Source organism: Amphibalanus amphitrite, unplaced genomic scaffold (assembly GCF_019059575.1).
Source record: "Amphibalanus amphitrite isolate SeventyFive unplaced genomic scaffold, NRLGWU_Aamphi_draft 000657F_arrow, whole genome shotgun sequence".
In the NCBI taxonomy this organism is placed as follows: Eukaryota; Metazoa; Arthropoda; class Thecostraca; order Balanomorpha; family Balanidae; genus Amphibalanus; species Amphibalanus amphitrite.
In genome coordinates this window covers 277,501-298,808 of record NW_024882151.1, presented here as the reverse complement: position 1 = coordinate 298,808, position 21,308 = coordinate 277,501, and the positions used below count along the sequence as shown (strand labels likewise).

Sequence of the window (21,308 nt, the reverse complement as noted above, 5' to 3'; positions counted from 1 at the left end):
CAATGCGCAGGTCACCGACGAGCCGGCGACCGCCGCTCCCAGCGTGACCTCTGACGTGGCCGACAGTGACCTCTGACCTGGGCTGACGTCAGGGCGGGTGGGATTCTATGGGGAGACGGCCGCGCCAGGGCTGAGCCCGGTAATGGTGCCCCGACAGGCAGCCGGGCCTTGCGCCGCGGCCGCCGACGGATCGAGTCTGACCTTCGCGCTGCAGTAACTAACTGCAGTCTGCCATTAAGCCGGTTAGCTGTAGAGAGGCTTTTACGGCCGGCGGGCCGGTGTCGCCGGATCGTGACAAGGTATGGGGCGACTGAGGATGAGGACAGTCACGTGTGCCATCGTAGCAACAGGCACGGCCCGCTGAGCGGCGGCACTACCGGGTGGGGGAGTTGGGGAACTAAAATTGGATACGCGGCCTTGAAATAAACCACACTGTTGAGCACCTTCTTACGACTTGTTTGATTAATAAATCTAATCTGTCGTGGGTGGCTGATCGGTACTGTACTGATCGAAATGTACTGACCTGAAGCGAGGTCTCCCGTCCGGCCGAAAGTTGGGGTTTAGCTCTCCACACACATCATTGTCCACTTCATCTTGTCCATCCACACCGTCCACTTGTGGAGTCGCTGACCCTTCCACCTTCTCCGCGCCAGGGCACGTCTTTGGAGTACAGCCGATCATTTTCTGAAGCTTCTCCCACACCACACTCGATGAGTCTTCGTTCGTTTTCCTGGCAGAGGACTTTAAATGGACTAAATTGAGCACATCTGCCACTGCCAACTCTTGAGTCAATCGTCCAAAGCTTGGTTTTCACGAAATCGTTTTTAAACGGGACTTCGGCGGCCAGAAATCCTCTGAATCTGTGTCACAGTACCACAACGAGACCTGAGCTTGTCTCTGTGCGTCTCTGGTGAGGTCTCAGACACCACTGGCTATTTGGCGAGCCGCAGCGCAACTCTGGAGCTGTGCCAGCGTTTGTTGACAGCCCCCCACCGAGCCCCCTGCTCGAAACAGCCGCCAAACAGCTGCTATTTCTGCTCATTGGATACAGGTGATCAGGTCAACAGGTCAAACAGACACACAGCTGGCACTGCAGGGCACAACAGGCAACAGTCGCTTTGTTTAGCAGTCTCAATGACGAAGCCGTCAATCTGGCAATTTCTGAAACGTGCGTCATGTTGCGTTTAGCAGACCTAGTGCCAGCCTAGCCTAGTGCCATTTCCGAGCAGGGGGCAATTACTCCGGCAGTTTTGGCCGCGGAGCAAACGTTACGTTAAACCGGTTTATGTGAACCCGATAGCAAAAAAAAAAAAAAATACAACTGAGATGATCATTGCAAATGTTCAATCAATTTATTTTGCATTGTAACCTGTATCGACCTTTATACACGCATTCTTATCACGGTGATTAACCTCGCATACCTACTGATATTTGTGTGTCTGGTACCGAATATCATTGAAGCAAATACTACAAGAAGTTAAGTAACTTTACTGGCGAGACCCAGATCTATGTTACTGTTATAGCACGGACATACTTTGACAACTTGTTTCAGATAAGATAATTCACGCAACTGGACTCTCGTGGTTGCTTGTCAAGTAAGATACGTTTCCGACGGCATACCATTTTTGGAGATGACTAGCAGATTCATAAGGATTTAGAAAATCCAGGATTAGCAGAAAAGTGAAAACATAGCTTAGCATAGCCCATAGTGATTCTGAAAAGCCATCCCACAAAAAGTCGAAACAGGTTTATGCAAAGCGTTTCCGGATAAAAATGAAACTCTTCCGACGTGGCCACATTGTTCGTTTTCTGTGGTTGTTGTACTAAGTCTGTTGTTCTCTCAGCTTTCGGAATGATTCAGATGTTCCCTGATGAATTATTCAGGTCAGGATGTGTTCCTTAGTCTATGTTTCAAATGCTCAACTACTTTAGTTTACCCGGGGTGCGTCTTACCCGGTATGGTATCTCCATCAAACATTAGTTATATGATGTTTCATTTATGCTTTGTTATGTTCAATATGATGCAGTCATCATATACGTTATAGTTTTGTATCATATTGAAAAGCCTTCGGGCTTCAGTGCTCCTTCCTATTTTTACTGTTAATTTAGAAATATGTACAAAAAAACAATGCGTCTATAGATCACGTGTCTATTAATGTTTTTCCCACGTCTATACCTCGCGCTCTCGTTCGAGGAGACCCTGGAAGTCGATTTATGTTAATAAACACTCGCTGAGAAGTGAGAACTATGCCGTTGATCGGCCCGAATGATCGATTTAGGGGATGACTCAGCATGTGTGCGACTGGGGAGGGGCTTCTGGGTGCCCGGGGGATATTGGCCTTGACCTCCCTGCCGCAGACAGGCACAGGGTCGTGGAGGGACAGGGGTTGCAGTTGACCTGCCATGACCCGGCGACTGCCCCTCCCCTCCCAGACTCTGTGCGGCCTCCCGCCGGTGAAGGTCAGGGGCGATCGATCAGGGAGTAGACGCCGGTACAGCCGTGGCAGGTAATGATGTCGATAGTCGATACTGAGTAGCGCCTTTGAAAGTGTTCGGGTAACGTTTTTATGATAAAAATTACGAAGAAGTGATGACGTGTTTCACACAGATAAACGACATTGCGCGTATGGCCAATATTGCGCGATGAGTGAGAGCACATCGAATCGGGTCATTGTTGGAGCTTTGCTGGAAGCTTCTTACGATGTCAGGTCATCTAAACAGCATTTTGTAGCCGGTCATGTTCGGTCGAAATAGCCGTTTTCTGTTGTCTGGTTTTGTTGTCTTGATTTCTAGCATATACCTATTTCTGCATTGCTAGCGAGATAATGTTTATACATAAAAGCCGTTTTCACGACGGCCATCTGGTACACATTTGGTGCACATCTGGTGCAGATTAGGTGCAAATTTGGTCAAATTAGGTTCAGTGTGGCTCTTAGTAGCTATCAGCTAGGGTTGTACTAATTGCTTATATGGCTGCTTTGTCAAATTATCAGAGAGCATCATCGATTAAAACACCGAAATAAATTCATAAAACAAAGATATTTGCTGTAAAAGAGATTATGTGCAGATTTGGTCAAATTAGGTGCATGCGCCGGATAGCCCGTCGTGAAAACGGTTATTAATTATCCGAGGAGATACATATATAGGGTTGCCTCGAGATTAAGTTGCTTTCCTTTCTGCAAACCTCTGTCTAAATGGAGCCCTGTTAATCAGCGTCATACCCCGACTTCCTCAGGCTGAGACTAGCATGAACCCTCTAAGGCCAATGTAGGAACTCCGGAGACCGACCCGACTCCTGAACGCTCGCAGACCAATGCTGGATCCATTCGGGCTTGCATGGTGCTTCACGGGACCGGCCCAGAGCTCTATGAGCTGATTGACAAACAGTTGATAACGGCCGGTCAGAGGACCTTAAGTGGTGCTGGTGGGCTCTGATATCTGTTTGAAGCCCTTTCAAGGTGAATGATCCAGAGAAAAGGCCCCTGAAATGAGAGACCCTGCAAGCTGGACCCCCACAGACCTTTGAAGCGATCCCCAGCCCTGGCTTAAATGGCAGCATGTTTGTGATGCAGAAAAAACGTACAATGGACGGCTTTATGCTGAACTCTGAGATGCATGCAAGGTGTAGACAGCTCAGACCCATGCCATAGACCTCGGTGAACTTCCTGAAGCGTAGCGTGGAGGGCGACACCTAGGTGCGACGAGAGCGCCACCTTCGCATTTTATCAACTAACGTTGCCCGTCCGTCGCTCCTCACTGGACTGATCTGGGGAGAAATAGAATGCGTTCCGCTCCTCACCGGACTGCTCTGTGGAGAATGCGTCTCGCTCCTCACTGGACTGCTCTGTGGAGAATGCGTCTCGCCCCTCACTGGACTGCTCTGGGGAGAATGCGTCTCGCCCCTTACCGGACTGCTCTGAGGAGAATGCGTCTCGCTCCTCACTGAACTGCTCTGGGCTCTGGGGAGAAAGCGTCTCGCTTCTCAAGTTCTCACTGGACTGCTCTGCTGGGGAGAATGCGTCTCGCTCCTCACTGGACTGCTCTGGGGAGAATGCGTCTCGCTTCTCACTGGACTGCTCTGAGGACTGGGGAGAATACATTGCTCGGTAATGATGCCATTCTACACTTGCTTTGAACTTTTGAATAAGTGTGATTGTACCTATTTTGAATTGGCATTTACTGCTTTAAATAATCGGCAGTCCTCACACACAAGTCTTCTTGTCAAAAATGTCATAGATCGGAAAATTATAACAAACCCCGGGTTCTTTGCTTTTAACCTGCGCCGTGCTGGTGGTCTGAATTTTCTCTGTCGTATTTGGAGGAGGGGGGGGGGGCGTTTTCACACCCCCAGTAACTCGTCTCCTGGGCCACAAAGCGACACGCGGTAGGCGGCATTTGAAAGAGCGTCCAAAATACTTATTGAAAAAATAAAACACTTCGGGTCATTTTTTAGGTCAGGTCAAAAGTCAGATCGCTAGAGGTCATCAAGGGTTAAATTTTGCCTATTTCAATATTTTTCGAAGACCCGGCGTATAACTCAGAAGTCAGAACCAACAGAGCTACAGTGCTACGGAAAAGCGCATTCGATAGCTCTTTCAACTTTCTTTCGTTAACACGTACTCAGATTTGACCTCAGATCAACGGTTTAGCCTCAAGATGGCAAACACTCTAAAATAGCCGTTTTTACGAAAATGTTTCTCTGTAATAACCAAGAGAGCTACTATATACTTTTGCCAGCATCGTGTTCCTTTCGTCGAGACGTCGAATATGATTTGACCTTGATGAAAATTTGACCTCAGGTCAAGGTCATGACCTGATCGGAAGAGGTCATTTCGCATAGCAGTCAATCTGTATCGCCGAACTGAAGACATCTGAGGTGTTTTCAGCGCTCTAGCATGCCTCTTTCAAAAGTTATTGTAAAAAAAACTGCTGGGAACCTTTCATGGCCTGGATGACCTCAGGGGCACAAAAAGGGGCCACGGGTACAATTTTCCGATTAAATGTGTCATGTTTACCTATAAAATGATGTTTTAGGGTGTTTAGAACGACGTTCATCCAAAAAAGGCGCATTTCAATTTTCTCCCATTGACTTATACCTACCTACGGAGAGATCGCAAAATTGGCCTGGCCTTAGGTCACATATATCATAATTTTGATACTTAAATTTTATGGATGCTGTTACGCTTATCAATTGCTGAAAATTTCAAAGCGATCGCTCAGTCAGTGTAGCTGTAGCGGGGATTGGAACTTTTAATGAGGTAAGGTCACTTGACGTGACCTGATGACCTGACCTTGAAAGACTCCGGTATGAAATTTTCAAACATGTGCAGAAAGATATGTGGACAGGTGTACCAAAAACGGCAGCGCTGCGCGCCACCGTTTTGAGATATTGGCGAAAAACCTGAGCTCATTTTGAACGTCGTGCATTTATCCCCTGTTCCAACAAGCAGGAAACAGGAGAACAAACCGATCCACCCATCCCACTTACATCCCGCCTCGATGTCATCGGATGAACACGACACGGGTTAGGTGGCTTGGCAGTGTATTTTTATGATAGAGAGGCCCCTATAAAGGTTAAAACAGCTGATGTGCGTCGTCTTCCGTACATCGCAAGGTTCTCCACTCTAGGCATGAAAAGACTCAGCAGTCAGTGTCATGATTAGCAGCTCAGCAGCTCCAGGGTGCAATAGACGCTCCCGGTCATTTAATCCGACTGTCGTTTAACTGTTTGAAAATAAATCGCTGATTTCATTGTGGATCCTTTTTGTTTGCGGTATGCATAGGTATTCGTACCTATATTTACATGTGGCTTTGTGTAGTACCTACGTGTACATATGCGTTCAGTGCTGCGTGTGCGTCTGTGCTGCCCGGGGCGCTCGCCGTTCGGTTGTTACTTCTCCACGCTTTCGCCGCTCGCCAGCCGTCCAATCTGCGCCCGCGGCGGGACAGAAGCAGGTTTGGACGGCGTTGTCACCACTCTAATAGATACGGTCGAAGCCGGTCCCAACACCTCTATTGTCCTGTCTGGAAGGTGTTCTCAGCCCGAGCATTGTACCGCCGCTGCACACTTCCGGAGAGCGAGTTTGCTCGTAATTAGCTTGAAGTGGACCGGCATTTCTATGTAGAGGTTCGCCTAACAACTATCTGGTGTAAAACATTCACGCGGGTGATTTCGACCTGATTCGGACTGCGATTTCTTATCGTCGTTTTACTCTGCGTTCATATTTACCTGTCAGACATCTCATTGTCACTTGACACTTGCTATTCGTGATTTAGACATCCTTATTGTTCTTGTGTTAGATCCGGCCGCAACGTCCGCTCACATCACAATGCCTCTCCTTTCCTTGACCCACCCTGATCGCCCCAACGCCCGGTCACGGCGCATGCGCCGTTGACGTCGCCGGGCGGCGCATGCTCGGCTCCAGCGGCCAGCGGCAGGGCCACTCGTCCGGTCACCTACTCGTCCGCCCGAGATCGAGCGGACATGCTCAACCAGACGGTGGGAATCGCGGGTCCCACATTATACGTTCTACCGTTGCTATTTGCCGGATTTTTTTTTAATCATTAATTTAGTTTACGGAATCGGAAACCTATCAAACTCCTGTTGTCACACCTTTGAAGTGTGCAATGGGTTCATCTTTCCCGTGTCGCTGGCCCCAGAAATAGTTTGGATATATTCGTCACTTGTCCAGCTGTCAATTCCGCTTCGATGAACCCTGGTATGATCGGACCGGAGACATTTTGACAGAAAAAGTCACTTCACTAACCAGATTGACCGATGTTCGGCCGTGTACCGTGTGGGAAAACGGGGGCCATGTGAAGTCACGCCAGCTAAAATCACTTCACTCGTTCAGAGTGATGACCTGAACTGTGATTTTGTCTTATCGGCCCTCTGATGCCCTAGTTATCACCTGTCAAGTTGTGAGAGTTGTCGAGTCACTGGCCCGCGGAGCGGAGCCCCGGCCTGTCAAAGGGAGTTGAGCCAAGTCACGCTTCATTCAAGGGTTACGTCACTGGCCGTCTCGCCTGTCCATGGGAGTCCATTGTGCTTAAAACGTCCCGCATTGAGACCCGGGTAGCTTATCCCATGATCAAATTCGTGGCAGCGTCGGCTCTGCATGTATGTCGCTACCGTTTTGATTCCCATTTTGATAGTGGTTGATTTGAAGTTTGATTGTGATTTATCTTTACTCATCATGCGACCATGTATCGTGACTCGGCTGTCTTGTGTAGCATATGGTCTATGAAGCAATGCAATATGACACGGATATATTATATATGTATTGCCTATATGTGGCAATTTGCCCGTCGAATGGCGAACCCGTCTTTTGCTGAATCGAGCTCAAGAAAATTGGCGTTTCCTCTTTTTCTTATAAGCACTGCAACTATTTATCTGTTGTATCGTTATTGTGTAAACTGAAATAATATCAACTTCGTAGCGCAAAACTAATGCTTATTTGTAGCAAAATAGCACTGTCTGCTTTACATTCATGAGGCAAGGATAGGAACATGCTGCGACAACATTATTGGCATGTTCACAGGCTATTCAGAGCGGTTAGGTGTAAGCCCCATTGCTAAGAACGCCAACCGCATAGTAGGCAAAACACCGGCCATTGAGCAGAGCTAATTCTGTGCAGTAAATGCTTTACAAGTGCTTGACTCTCGCCTAAACGATCTGTGGTCAGCGGTTAACAGCATACACGGTCAGATTGCTACCGGGAACTGAGTGCACTGCTGCGGCTTACGTTTAACTTTCGCCGTTTGATGAAAATGAGCGAACTGGACTGGGGTTACCCGGTTAAGTCGAATTACGTTGCTGCGAGACACGCTTGTCACTTATTTAAACATTTTAAGTTTTAACTGCTTTCCTTTTTGCATTTATGTAACAGGTGGTAGCTTGTTTAGGTAGCGGTAGTCTGAACCGCCAATATTTGTCACAACCCCCACTGAGTAAATAGTCCCAAATGACGCTGCGTTCCCATTCCCCACTGCCTCGTTCCTTACACGGAGCCACTGCATCCGTTTCCCGGTTCCCCGGCGTGCAGCCCCCGCAGCGTAGACGCGTCACTGCAGGTGCCCATGCTAACGTGGGTGGCCGACGGCCGTGCCGGGGAACCCAGTCGCGTCAGATGTCTGTCTTCCCTAAGGCACGATGCTGTATGTACAGTCCACAGCAGAAGTAATGTGTGGTTTCAGTCATGGGTATGTTCTGCTTCTGAAGCTTAGGTACGATTAGCCAGACTACATTGAAACTTTGAATGTAGCTTATATTTATCGTCACCTTTGCAGCTGCAACTTTAGCTATTGACATCTTCTTTTCTATCACTCCGCATTAAACAATCGCCAGTCAAAGTCAACCGTTGAGATTGGTAAAACCCTACATTACTTTAGCGGTGGGCTGTACGTGCATTCTTGGTGGTGTGCGAGGAGTACGGGGTATTCTGTACCCATTCTAGTGCGGTCCGCAAGCGGTAGAGCGTTTATGAGCGTCTTCTTGGCTGCTCAGTGCTCAGCTCAGGCAGGGTCGTGGGAGGTCGCCTTGCGATGGAGGGCAGGGTACGCCGCCGGTGTGCAGACAGTTGCCGTTGATTGATTGCCCTACGGCGCTACTAGGGAGGAGCTGTCGTGGGTGGCCGAGCTATGGCCAGGAATGGGTGAATGGTAGCGCCAATGAGCGATTTTATGGGCGCGAGAACTATCTTAAGGGGTGAGGAGTGGGTGGTCAACCCGCGCCTGATTGAGCTTCCAGTCGAATATTGACTGAGGGTGGAGGGGGGAGGGGCGTTAAGCGCCCTCCCCAGTTTATCTCCATAACTAAGCAACGTAGCGAGCTGCACAAGGCAGCGCAGGCACGTTTTCACCGAGCCGTACCTATTTGAGGCGGTTCTTAAATTTCAGTTTTTAGTTCACACACCGGGTCAAATACAGGTCGAATGTCAAAATGAGCCTATTCATATTTAGGGCTCTGGGGAACGCATTGTAAGATATATCGAGCGCGGTTTCAGCTTGGTTATTGTCAAGGGGTTGATGAAGCTGCTCTGGAAGTGCTTAACTCATGCACGCTGCACAGCAGTTATTAAGGTCAAGGTCAGGTCAGAAGGTCAACAATTGTGAAAGATGATTCAATAACGCAATCAGCTGGGACTAATAAAAACCCGGGATGCCTCGCATATAGCCTACTACTCCGTTATGTAGTCACAAATGCCTAAAGCACGGTGATATCAATAACATGCATAACAAACAATGCAATTGCATTTTCACGGGCGCATTAGCTGAACGATCGATTGTCATCCTCTCTGCGGAGCAGAGGTGTTTATCCTCCAGAATAGCCTGTCACGTTCGCTGGTCGTTTACCACATTGCGCTATGAGCTTTTATGACAGAGTTACGGCCCTATACAAGTTAACGCTCCGATCAATCTCGACGTAAAGACGTATTGGCCAACGCCGAACGTTTCGAGTCACCCCGACCATCGACTCATTCCGGCGCCTTATACGGGCAAGACATGCACTGCCGAACGGCGGCACTGCCCGACGGCAGGCTGAGGCAAAACTAACACTGCAGTCGCAGTCTTTTCGATTAATCACGGTGAGGGCACAGTTGCAGCCGAGTGCCATTCCGCACACGTATTGGCGGTGCCGCACACTCATCATGGCTACAAGCCCGGGTGGGTGCCCAACGAGGCCTCCTGCGTGGCAACACGGAGAGGTGGCGTGACTGGTCACTTGTGGAACACTCCACTATGAGTGGATTGGTTTGTCCGGGACGAGAGAACTTTAGATATTCTCAAAAAACATTTTTAGCATTAACCACTTATATTTTTCTTTGCTTTTCATGGCAAGGCAGTCAGGATTAACCCGCGCCCAGATGGGGTCTGCCGAGCAACGCGGTCTGATGGGGGGGCCATTTTGCCCCCCCCCCCCAGATCTCGAGAACCACGCAACATAGCGACAAGCGGTAAACGGTGTTGGATAGCCCCAACGGGGAACTACCTTGTGACCCAATTTCATTGACCTCGGTCAAACCGATGACGTCACAGGTCAGGTCAAAGGTCGAATTTTCACCGTTTACAGGCATTTCAAGAAATGCGTTGTAAAATCGAGTAAAATGCATTTCATTGAAAATCATCGGTGGAGAAATGTTCTTCAAACACATATTTTGCTATTTGAGGTCACTGATACCAGGTCAGGTCACAGAGGTCAGGTCACTGGGGGGTCACAATATGAAAGTGTCGTGTGATACATGTTTTATGGTCCATTTTACATGACAAATGCGATTATGTGGGTCAGACAGACTTTAGGGCCAGCTTAGGTCACGTTTTGGTCAAGGTCAGGTCAAGGTCAGGTCAAGGTCAGGTCAAATTAGGTCAAATTTCAAAGTTGATATTTTTGCATAAAATGGGTATCGATTCGATGCAGCTCGTCACGGGGAGTTCAATGGTGGTCTCCGTTTTGCGCTACGAGGTCTAGAATTGCTAAAAATTGAGTTAAAAAATTTGACGTCATCAATTTTTAACAGTTTTTTTTGCTATAACTTGGCCAAAAAAGAGTTATCGATCTAAAATTTGGTATGTATATCGAAGAGCGTAGGGACTATCACATGTATTCCGGTTTTTTTTCGAAATTCGGAAAAAATTGGAATTTTTTTGAGTTTTTCTAAAAAAATCAATTTTTTTTATTTTTGGGGGTCAAAATCCCAACATTTTGAAAATCCGAGATAGCAGTTTTGTAGCGCCGTCTTTTCTCTACACAACCACATAAAGAACTTTAAAATTGCTTGTTAACTGTAGAATTCGTGTGCGTTTCAAGATGTCATGTTTTTTGCTCATTTTTGCTCGAACATGACCTCAGTTTGACCTCAATAACTCCTGACCTGAGGTGACCTGTGACTTGAAATTTTGTGTGAAGGTGTCAAATTGATGCCCGGTAAGGTACCCAAAATTTGGCGGCGCTGCGCGCCGCCGTTTTCTCGCTATTTAAGAAAAACCACAGGGGGGGGGGCCAAAATGCCCCCCCATCAGGGCGCGGGTTAAGAAGCATTATCTTCTATGGAGTTCAATAAGTATTTCGAAACCTAAATTCTCACTTTGAGATGGGGCCTTTTTCATTTACTGAATAACGTACGGCTCTATAGCAACTTAGATATCTGTAAATGCGATTTGACAGACAGCAGATGACATTGCTGAGCTTGCATTGGTTTTCAGTAAAGGTGAAACAGCTGTAATATCCGCAAATACTTAAAAGCAGGGGCGGGATGATCTCATTGACTATCAGGTCCGCTTGCCTTGCTTCATCACTTCCGCGTCGGGCTCTTTGGGTCTTTGGTAAAGATAGGTTTCACTAGTTCATCTGTTCGGACGTGACTAAACCAATCTGGCCAACGTGAAACCGGCTGACGAGTTGGCACCGCGCTGGTGACGCGCATAACAATGACCGATCCTGGAAACTAACGAGGTGACAAAAACGGGTGAAAACGGCTTGTAAACGATGTGCCAGCCTCCAGCACCGCCTATTGACCGGAGACTTATTTCCGACAAAGGCATCCTTGATTGTGAGTTATCGTTTTGAAGACGCAGGGATAGGGTTTTCCTAAACATTTTTCGACGAGTTTCTCGTCATTTTGAGCCCGCCCGCGGGACCGGCTGGTGGATGACGAGCCGTTTTCTCGGAGCGGCTTTCCAGGTCAGATGGCGACGGCGCGGTCACAACAGGGCCGGCCCTTTGTGTCAGCTCGGGAATAACACAACGGTTAGTGTGTCGTAACACTATAACTGCCCGCCGTCCAGTCGACAATCGGCGGATGGTGGGCACTAAGCGGCACCATCGCGGCTCCGCTTAGATGATGGCACAATGAGCTGAAGGCACTCAACAAATGACCCGGTATTTACTGCGACGACCGTGAGGTGATTGCCGTCTGGCGCAGCCCGCGCACGTCAGTCAATGGGACGTTGAAAAACTGTCAGTGCCAGCTACAGCCTGAAATTATTAAATGGCTAGATGGCGACAAAAGGGATCTGTGAACTGAGCTCCGCGGCTTTAGGTGACGTATCAATGGTCATCGGTCGTTTCGTCTTTCAGTTCAGACGATCACTAAATAAGGCCTTACTTTTGGGGCCTGGCACATCATTTTTCGGAGTTCATATGACCTTTCATGGCTTCAGGTGCCTATAAATGATCAAATTATCGCGGTCTAGTGTCTGTATATCTAAATGAGACATGGGTGGTATGACAGGGCTAATCCATTATCATTATCTTCATGAGGCGTCATTATTGCGTTTATCTCGTCCATAAATGAAGAGGTAACACAAGATGTATGAGGCGAAACTAGCCGAGTGCAGCGATTACCCGTGTAGGTGTACCATTATCGAAACTGGACGCCACTCACCTCATGCCCTTTTCAATTTTCTCCTGGAGAATGCTAGCATGTGACATCTGCTTGATTGCGTTGAAGTTGCATCCCTCGGTTTCTGCGTTCAGCATCGCATGCGCCAGCTGGATCTCCTTTTCGTTCATCTTGCTTGCTGCTAGTGCCCCAAACAAGTGGAACAATTATAAGCAACTGTACCTCAACTGTCTGCTGCAACTTGCTCTCACACTTCACTTACACTTCTCACTCGCATCAAATCACAGCGGTCGGATTGTCACAACGCGCACACAGACCGACTGTCTTTGAAATCATGAAACTTGATGCCGGCAAAGCCTAAACCACTCCACGTCAAACGCAAAATCAGACTCGTAAGAACCACGTGTACCAGCCGCGTCGCCTTTTATCACAGAGCACTCACCAGCCCGGAGTTTTGTTGATCGACCCTGTCACCACCGAAGGGGCCGCAGTGGCTGTCGACCTGACCTGACCTGACCTGGTCGGGTTGCCGGTCGGGGGGCGTGGACCAGAGTCGGGCGGTACACCTCTTAGGACCGACCGGCGACGACTGAACGGCCGCTCGACCAGGACTCTCTCGCGCGCTGCTCTCCCTCTCCCTCTCTACGCCGTCGCTCGACCGCCGCTCGAGAAAGGCGGTGGACGGTGGACGTTGGGCGGTGGACGTTAGGCAGTGGACGGTGGACGGTGAATAGTGGACAGAGTAGCCAGTTTGCAAGACGGCAGACCACAGACAATAGATGGTAGACAACACCTAGTAATTGCCAACTGACGGCAGACACTTAAAACAAGACGACTGAAAAGGACGCTTATACAGCCAGCAGACAGCATACCCAAAACGGTAGACGGTAGACAGTGGACGCTAAAGACAACGGCCTGCAGTAGGCGGACGCTCTCTTGGGTTTCTCATGCCACTGCTGACCGTCGTCAGGGCTGAAAAAAGTGCTTCGGTGGTTGTCGTCCGAAAGAAAACGGGATTATTTGGTTGTCAACTCAAGATGTCTAATCCACGCCCCGCTGAGGGTCCTTGATTTCCACAGCTTGCTGGGGGGGGGGGGGTCAACAACTCGCTCTTAAGTCTGATCCTAGGTCAAGTAGTGACAAGCAGTAAACGGCATTCGAAAGAACGTCCAAAATAAGGACGAAAATATGTCATTCATTTTTAGGTCAAGTAAAAGGTCAGAGGTCACCAGATACCATTGAATGATTTTTTTTCGAAACAGCGGCACGCAACCCGGGAACCAATTATAGAGCTACGGCGCCGCGGAAAAGATTCGATAGCATTTTTGACCCTTTCCGCGACTCTTCGACGGTGCCACTGGTCGACTTCCACTCACCTTTGAACAAAACGTGCTCAAGTTAGTACATGCACTTCAGTCGTGCAGAAGCCACGGACCCTGCGTGCGAATACATTCTAATTCCTCTCCTTGATAGCGCAGCGCGCTCAGCTGTCAGGCTCAAATGTCCGGCGATCTTTATTCCTGGACCCGGGAAGTCCCGAGACACCATATCCTCGTGGGCATGACATGGCGTGCCCTCCCCACATCAAAATATTACCGGCACTGGTGCGGTCCCACTGCGGACCTACCCCCAGGCGCCGCCGGGGGTGGGTATGACGTCACAAAAGGAGCCCCGGCGGATTAGAGGGGACGCTAACTGACCGCCGCGCCGGCCAGGGGCGGCGCTGAAGGGTGCGGGCAGGGGCCGGCCGAGTCCTGGATGGTACTAGATTTGCCAGACACGTGTTGCCAGTGGACAACCACGGCGACCACTTGGTATGTCATTGGTCGCCTTTATGAGGGTCGCCGGTCGGCCGTCCGAACGATGGTCGAACGACGCAGTATATACTAAATAGCTCCGGGGAGTTGGAATATGTCTATAACTACCAGGAAATTTTCCACTGGGATGCCACCGCGTAGGGAGGTAACGGACTCGAGAACTGCAAGTCGATTTGATGGGGTAGGGGCAGAGAATGGTTTGCGTAGGCAGCGGCGATTGGGTTGGGTGGGCAGACGCGAATGGATTGCGCGCTACTAACCGCACTAAGCGGAAGGTCTAAGTCTATTCAGGCGGTGCGCGTGGTCGCCATAGGATCGTCTTCTCGGTTGTCGTCGACAACGACAAAACGATACAATTTTTCACCCCTGACCGTCGTCCGTTCGTCCGGGGTGGGACTCGGGAGATTGGGATCATCGGTACCGCCCTCGAACCGGTTACACCCACTACAGGAATGTTAATGTCCCCATCCCGGCCGCACCAGTACCATTGAGTGATGCCAGAACAGTAGCGGAAATGTGTCACTCTACACTTAAACACAACAAGCTTGTTTCACATGATGTGTGGGTGCACCAGGCTGACCGAAGCATACGCCTGGGAATCGGCGTATAACGGTGCCTGGGCTCTGAGCGGCGTGCAGTGGGCGTGGGTCGATAACCAGATACATTGATGGTCCAAAATGGATCTCGGGACCGCCTGCTCCCTCGGGAGATCGTGACTTGCATCAGTTTCGATCGTACCGTGCCGATAGTCATCAGCCGAACACTATCGGTCGAGGGTAAGTGAAAGAATCGGAGCAGCGTGCACACCAGATTCGAGGCGCCTCATGGATAAGACATTTCTAGAAGGTAAACATCCTCTCAGTCCAACTGAACATACTATTGACGCGTCGTTATGTATTCATTGAAAGCTCATGGAGCCCATGCGCGGGCCAATACACCCACCAACGCCCCTCGACCATGTTGCCACCATGGAGGGGGCCGGGGAGGGGAACCTCGTTAGCTCCGGACCTACAGAGCCATCCATTCGGCTGTCACGCCGATGCAGTAACGCAGCGGGCGGCCCAACGATAGACTGCTATGGTGCCCAGGCACGTGCTGGCCTCCTGCATGGTCTCACGAGGAAGTCGAGTGCGTGATGATGGTCAGCGATTGATCGGGCAGTAGAAATGCTAAATAATTTATGAGCAATGACTGCAAATGTTGAGCTTTGAAATGATAATATGAATATAATGCATGTGAATTAATAAGCTTTGAAAAGCCAGGTATAGTATTGCATTAGTAAGGATTGGGGACACCCGATTTACTTATTTGCTTTCTTTAGGTACATTTACCTTCAGAAACCCTTACGATAAAAATTAAAGAAAATAATAAACGATATCAATGGATAATAAGTTTGTGTTACCTTACCTGACCTATATGTTTCGAAACTTACTTTTCAACCGAACGTTTCGATAGATGAAAACTATGCTTCGACTTAGTAGAAAAAAAGGAATAAGTCAAAAATGATTTGATTCCATTAACCTTTTTCTCCGTGGTTCATGCACACAGGTGTCAATCCAAGACAGACAGCTTGGACGTAATAGGTATATATCCTTCAGGAAGCATGTGAAGTGTGTGAAATATGGACTCGCCACCGCTCACTTGCTTATTAGTCTTTCGTCACCTGCATTTCCAATGTCCACAATTGACTCCGCAGCCATATAATTCACTCGTCTACCCATAAACCCAACACACGTCGGTGTTCTGGCGAGCCATTCGTTTTTTTCCTCCTCCGAAAGTGAAGGCAGCGCGCGCCACATTGCCCAATGAAGCGGTGAGTGTGCGTTTGGTCAGTGGTGGCCGGTGGAGCCCGCCGCCCTCCCACCGCCCGCCTGCCGCGGGCCGTCAAACGCAGCCTTCATTTCACCGTCAATCGGTGGCCGTAGCGTCGGCAGATTTACAATGCACTGGCGGCCGCCGTACGGAGAATTTCTCCTCCATTCTGTTCAAATTGCGTTTGTTCGTCACCGTAGGCCCTAGCGCGGCGGTGGCCCGCCCGCAGCGATGGTGCCGGAGAAGTAGCTAGTGATCGGCACTTGGCCCGCGGGTATAATGGGCGAATGAATTTCCTGTGCAGCACGGGGCCTGTCAGTATCTATTGGATCTCGCTAGTTCTTTGATATACCAAAATTATTCACTGGTCGCCACCTTAGAGCCTCGCTTGTTGGGAACAGAGGGAACCAGGTCCAAGGGACTGAGGAGCTTGGCTCCTTTCAGTCCTCACTGGAGGAATAAATGTTTACTCGAGTTTGTAAACGAACTGCCGATGAAAGGTGGTATCGGCTGCTTTGACGTAACTAACAAGGATAATTGGCCACCTGTCGACACGGTAACAGGTGTTTGACGGAAATGTCTTCATATTCACACCGCCAATTATGGAAGTATGTGCGCTCTGATTTGTCATGCCTGACGTTAGCTTGTAGTTTCTTTTGAAAGTATCGATATATTAATTGAATCAAAATACTTGTGAAATAGAAACAAGTGCTGTCGTTACTAATCAAAATGTCATAAAATTTAAGGGACGTGGCGGTCAAGTCATATTGTGGTCCTAACGTTATGTTTTAATCAATCGTGGACGATACAATAACGCAAAATATAGGCCCTATATTCGTATGCGAAAGTATGAAGGATGCAACTCTAGAAAAAAAATCGGCCGATACGACATTCGACTTTGTCAGGATTTCGTCGCAAATGTGACTAAACATTTGGGCAGAAAGTTAAGGTTGTATTACGGAAACAAGTTCGCATCATAATATAAAAATGGCACTTTCCACGACATCTCAACGCAACAAACATGGTGGCAGAAGCAACTCTCTGCGTCCCGTGCACCTCACGGCCTGCACTACACAGCGTGCTCGGCAAAACACCACACCATACCTCCTACTGGCTTCACTGCTTCTGTCGACACAACTGCCAGCGAACACACTTCGCTTCCTACGCGCTCAGCAGACGCCTAACGTGATCCACTTCCGTCATCTAAATCGGCTATTGTGCCAAAGCTGCATCTCGTGCAGCTCAAGAATCTTGAACATGACGATGTGTTCAGTCTTATTAATGAGAGTGCTTCGCTTAAGCTCATGAACATTCATTCACTGCATAGTACATACAACGAAGAATCAATGAAAAACGGACAAAATGCACAGTTTGTTTAATGTGATATATGTTTCGTGTCACATTGCGACACCAAAGTTTAAGTACTGCGTCCTAACAGTCATTTCAAGTCGTCTGAAAGCTCTATGAAAAGTCGCAAGGGTTGTATGAAGCTCGACTTGAAACTTATGTTGCCTTAAATTAATTTTAATTTATATGGCATCCACAAAGCGTGTTAAACATGGGTGTACGACGGTTAGTTGCCTCTGACTTCAACAGCTTCCGACACACACTTACAGATCACTTACATCCATTAATGGTAAGTAAAATCAGGAACCTAATATACGCCTGGTGGAGCCAGTGGAACAATATGAGACAATTGAAGTTTTCATGATTGGCAGATCTCAGACGGCGATTATCCGTTCGCCAAGGCTGAAAAAAATTTCAAATGAAATACGTATATAAACAGTGTTAAATAAAAACACGAGGCGTGATTACACCACAGGCTCGTCGAATAAAGACACTAACCAGATCAACTTCGCAGATCATGTTCGGTGCTTACAGGTATGACCTGAAAAAAAGATGAAAGCAGATTCCATTCATCAGATCTGAAAATGTGACTCCAAGAAGTCACTCACATTTCGATTCACCAGCCATCAACAACTGTTGATGGCTGCCATCAACATCCATCAACAACTGTTGACACCAACACCGTCCATCGACGTTCGCCTCAGCAAGCACCAGTATAACGCGGTTTGACTAGACGTTTCTGGCCACTCAACCACTCAGCACACTGCGTCACCGCTCATTCACGAGATGCTGCAGGCCCAAACTGTCTCACTCGGTGCCAACTTAGTCTTTGGCCGACACTGTGCGCGGGCTCAATGGCAGACGTTCACGATCCCGTGATTTCCCCGCCGAGGAGGAGCGGGTGGTCCTTTGCACTCTGTGACTGGACGCAGGTGAGGACCAGAGCAGTGTGTGGTCTCACGAGACCAGCAGCTCGACGCTCCGGGGAGAGTCACTCGAGTCTATTCACCTGGGAGGCCTGGCTCGAGACTCCATTCGAGGGAGCGTTGAGTTCGAGTCCGCTCTGATAGCTCCTTGCCGCAGGGTGCTTGCCATTAGCCGTAGAGCTGGTCCCACGTCTGGTTTCGTATTATTTCGCACCAGGAAAGAGCTTCTTTTCGTCACCAACAGACGAAACTCTGGTAGACTTCTGCGTTACCAAGCAGAGATGATACCCGGCTCAGGAGTGACGGTGGCGCCGCCGGTGGCGGTCGGACGAACTAGTCATAACGCCTCGTCGCCGTTCTGGAAGCCGTAGTACGTTGAGCTGCCGTTGGTGGCGCTACCGGCGGGACTTCGATGCGCGGCGGGTGAGTAACCGTTTCCTCCACCGTTCTTGTCCTTGCCGCCCCCGTTGGTGGCCGGCGCGGCAGTGCCGGGCCGTCTCCGCCGCTTGAAGAAACCGAGCTGGAATGAGGAAGAAATGTTAGCTTTGAAACAGGGTTCAGCAGTTAAATGTTCCAGCGGTGCTCCATACCTATATCATCAAACACTGGACACTTTGACTTGCAGCCTGGTTTCAACACGGCAGGCTCACAGGGGAGTCCCCTCACGTTTAATTGTTCCTTTTAAACACTCAAAGAACTCCATCTAGCTGCAACATAGGCTCGTTATCCGATCACCAGCGATGTTTACATACCTTGTAGAGGATGAGGACCAGTATGAGCAGGATGAGCACTCCGCCGCAGGAGGCGAGCACGATCACCCACCAGGGTACCGGGGCCGACCTGTCGTCATCCGTCTCCACACGGGTCGTCACCTGTGACAGGACGAGCGGGACAGCGTGTCAGCGCGTTGTGGCCGTGTAAACACGTGGGCAATGGTTGCTATGCTAGTAGCTGAGGTGAAAGCATTCTCCTCGCGACATGATCATCAAAACGAATAACGATTGAAAGAAATACACTCGTGAGCTGAAGTCTCAGGGCTCATCGTCTCCTTACCGCGTGGACGGTGTGGTTCATGTAGGACGGGTCGACTTTGTAGGGCAGTGCCGTCACTCGGGCCACCATCTTGGAGGAGACGGTGAACTCACGGGCCTCGCGGTCCTTCATCTCCTGAAATTAGAAAATCATAATGTGAGAGCAGTTTTTTTTTCTTGCGTATACGTCATACCGTCCAACCGAAGTTCTATTGCAATGAAAACCTTTCGGCTCCCAAACATAGCTTCCATTGTCCATGCCATATACCATAGGCAGTGGACACCATAAACGTTGGCACCAGCCTCAATGAAAAATTCAATGACTTGTTAGGAGCACTCAATCAACTCACCAGTCGTGAACGTAGCAGGGCCAGACTTAAAAGAGCTCGACCTGAACCATCTGCCCAATCAGTCAGCACATTTACTTCTTGATCTAACATGCACTCATCTCACTCACGTCTTTGATGGTGTCCACCCAGACTCTCGTTCTGACTCGGATGATAACATTCTGTTTGTCAGCCAGCGGGCCGATCTCGCAGAATATCTGGGTGCAGACGGTCGGACCGCACCCCAGCGCTGCCTGGAAGTCAGCTTCGGAACTACGCTTTGGGCGCCGCAGAGGTGGCGCCACCATCGCGCCCTCGACTCCGAATTCGCCGCTGAGTAGACTCTCGCTCGGCTCGATCTGATGCAAACACGTCAGTTCGATTTAGGTGGGCGAATAAACTGCATAATTCATAAAGATCGACTTCCGGTCTAGTCGGCAGGATATGATACATAGAGCTGTTTGTTTTGTTAGACTGTCTGAAAAGGCCACCTGGCGATGAATCTCGAATAAAATAATCGTGCTATTGATTTCTTATAAGTCGCTACTTTGATCCTTATTTGCATAAGACCACACATTTTATATGCCGCTAGGTGAAAACACTCTGCAACCGGATTGAAACACCTGAAATGAGTCAGTGATAGTGTCGCGGGGAGGGAAAAGGCTCCCACCTCGAGTTGTAGCGGGTTTATGCCGGTGACGGGCGAACAGGTGCCGGGTCCCTCCACCTGAGGCTGCTCCAGAAGGTACAACAGGTGCTTATCTGTAACAAAACGCATTATATCAGTTTTATCTTACTGTCACGGACCTTATGATCGATCTCTCCCTGCTGCACCCTTTTCCCATTCCGTTCTTCGGAAGCTTTATTTTACACAAGTTTATACTCTCTCAAATGCAGTAAAATCGCCTTCATTGCGCGTGTGCTCCTTTTCTTACCATCCGGATAGGTGTAAGTCGGCCAGATGATGTACGCCTCGGCGGCCACGATGTCTGACGGGCCGTCGTTGCTCAGCTCGTACACGTGGTACACGGCAGGCCCAATGTGCCGCTCGTGAGTCTTCTCGTCCGACTGGAACTCGCCCTCGTTGTAGTGGACCGTCTCCGGTAGTGAGATACTGTGAGAAGAGTAGATGTCAGTAACGGAAGGCATCGGTATGGGAGATGATATAGACACTAGACAGGGTCTAGTCAGATTTGTTTTCGTTTATTGCTTTTAATGTGTCGAATAATGGGCATGTTTTATCTTTCGTAAAAATATTCCACTCTAGTCTTAACGTGATCGAATGCGGAATAGGTGACTGCATTGAGTGCATGTAGATAGCTGACTGTGCATAAAGTAAATGGGCTATTGATGCAATAGCAGTGCAAATCAATTTTACAAAGCGCCATAAAACTAACTACAAAACATCTGGTTTATTTTCAGATTCTGGCTCATCTAGAAATGTTTATCGTTATCTTCTAATGTGAGTACCGACTTCCTGGGTGGTTATTGGCTGGGATAAGATTAGAGACAGTCAACAACTCGATCACCAAATGGTCTCTCTAAGCTTCTTCCGGTCCCTCTGAACACCGCCTGTCTGTGAATTTGAGCTGCTATATTTCCTCTCGTTCCTCACCCGGAGACGACGAGTTCTGTGTGTATCCGGATGGGCAGTGAGATGGACAGTTCGTTATCGCCGACCGTGGTGGTATCCTCTGCGTTCGTGCTG

The 21,308-nt window shown here is 49.0% G+C and overlaps 2 protein-coding genes across 7 annotated transcripts in view; both read right to left on the bottom strand.

The window, feature by feature from the left end:
* LOC122364117 (NAD kinase-like) overlaps window positions 1–12,985 on the bottom strand; it is a 33,876-nt gene extending 20,891 nt beyond the window's left edge. The window contains exon 1 of one of the 4 annotated variants that reach the window (XM_043334213.1): window positions 12,384–12,985. In XM_043334213.1, the coding sequence (XP_043190148.1) occupies window positions 12,384–12,511 (128 nt within the window). In that variant the 5' untranslated portion in view covers window positions 12,512–12,985. Of the gene's footprint in view, window positions 1–523; window positions 1,035–12,383 lie in introns of those variants that run through there. The other 3 variants (XM_043334212.1, XM_043334210.1, XM_043334211.1) reach the window with 3 other exon arrangements.
* Window positions 12,986–16,909: 3,924 nt separating this feature from the next.
* The window catches only part of LOC122364124 (integrin alpha-PS2-like), a 60,560-nt gene continuing 56,161 nt past the window's right edge, over window positions 16,910–21,308 (bottom strand). For all 3 annotated transcript variants that reach the window (XM_043334225.1, XM_043334227.1, XM_043334226.1), the window contains 7 exons: window positions 21,216–21,308; window positions 20,536–20,714; window positions 20,271–20,362; window positions 19,732–19,959; window positions 19,297–19,410; window positions 18,996–19,115; window positions 16,910–18,763 (listed from right to left, as the gene is read on the bottom strand). The exon at window positions 21,216–21,308 is cut by the window's right edge and continues 80 nt beyond it. In XM_043334225.1, the coding sequence (XP_043190160.1) occupies window positions 18,581–18,763; window positions 18,996–19,115; window positions 19,297–19,410; window positions 19,732–19,959; window positions 20,271–20,362; window positions 20,536–20,714; window positions 21,216–21,308 (1,009 nt within the window). In that variant the 3' untranslated portion in view covers window positions 16,910–18,580. The remainder of the gene's footprint in view (window positions 18,764–18,995; window positions 19,116–19,296; window positions 19,411–19,731; window positions 19,960–20,270; window positions 20,363–20,535; window positions 20,715–21,215) is intronic.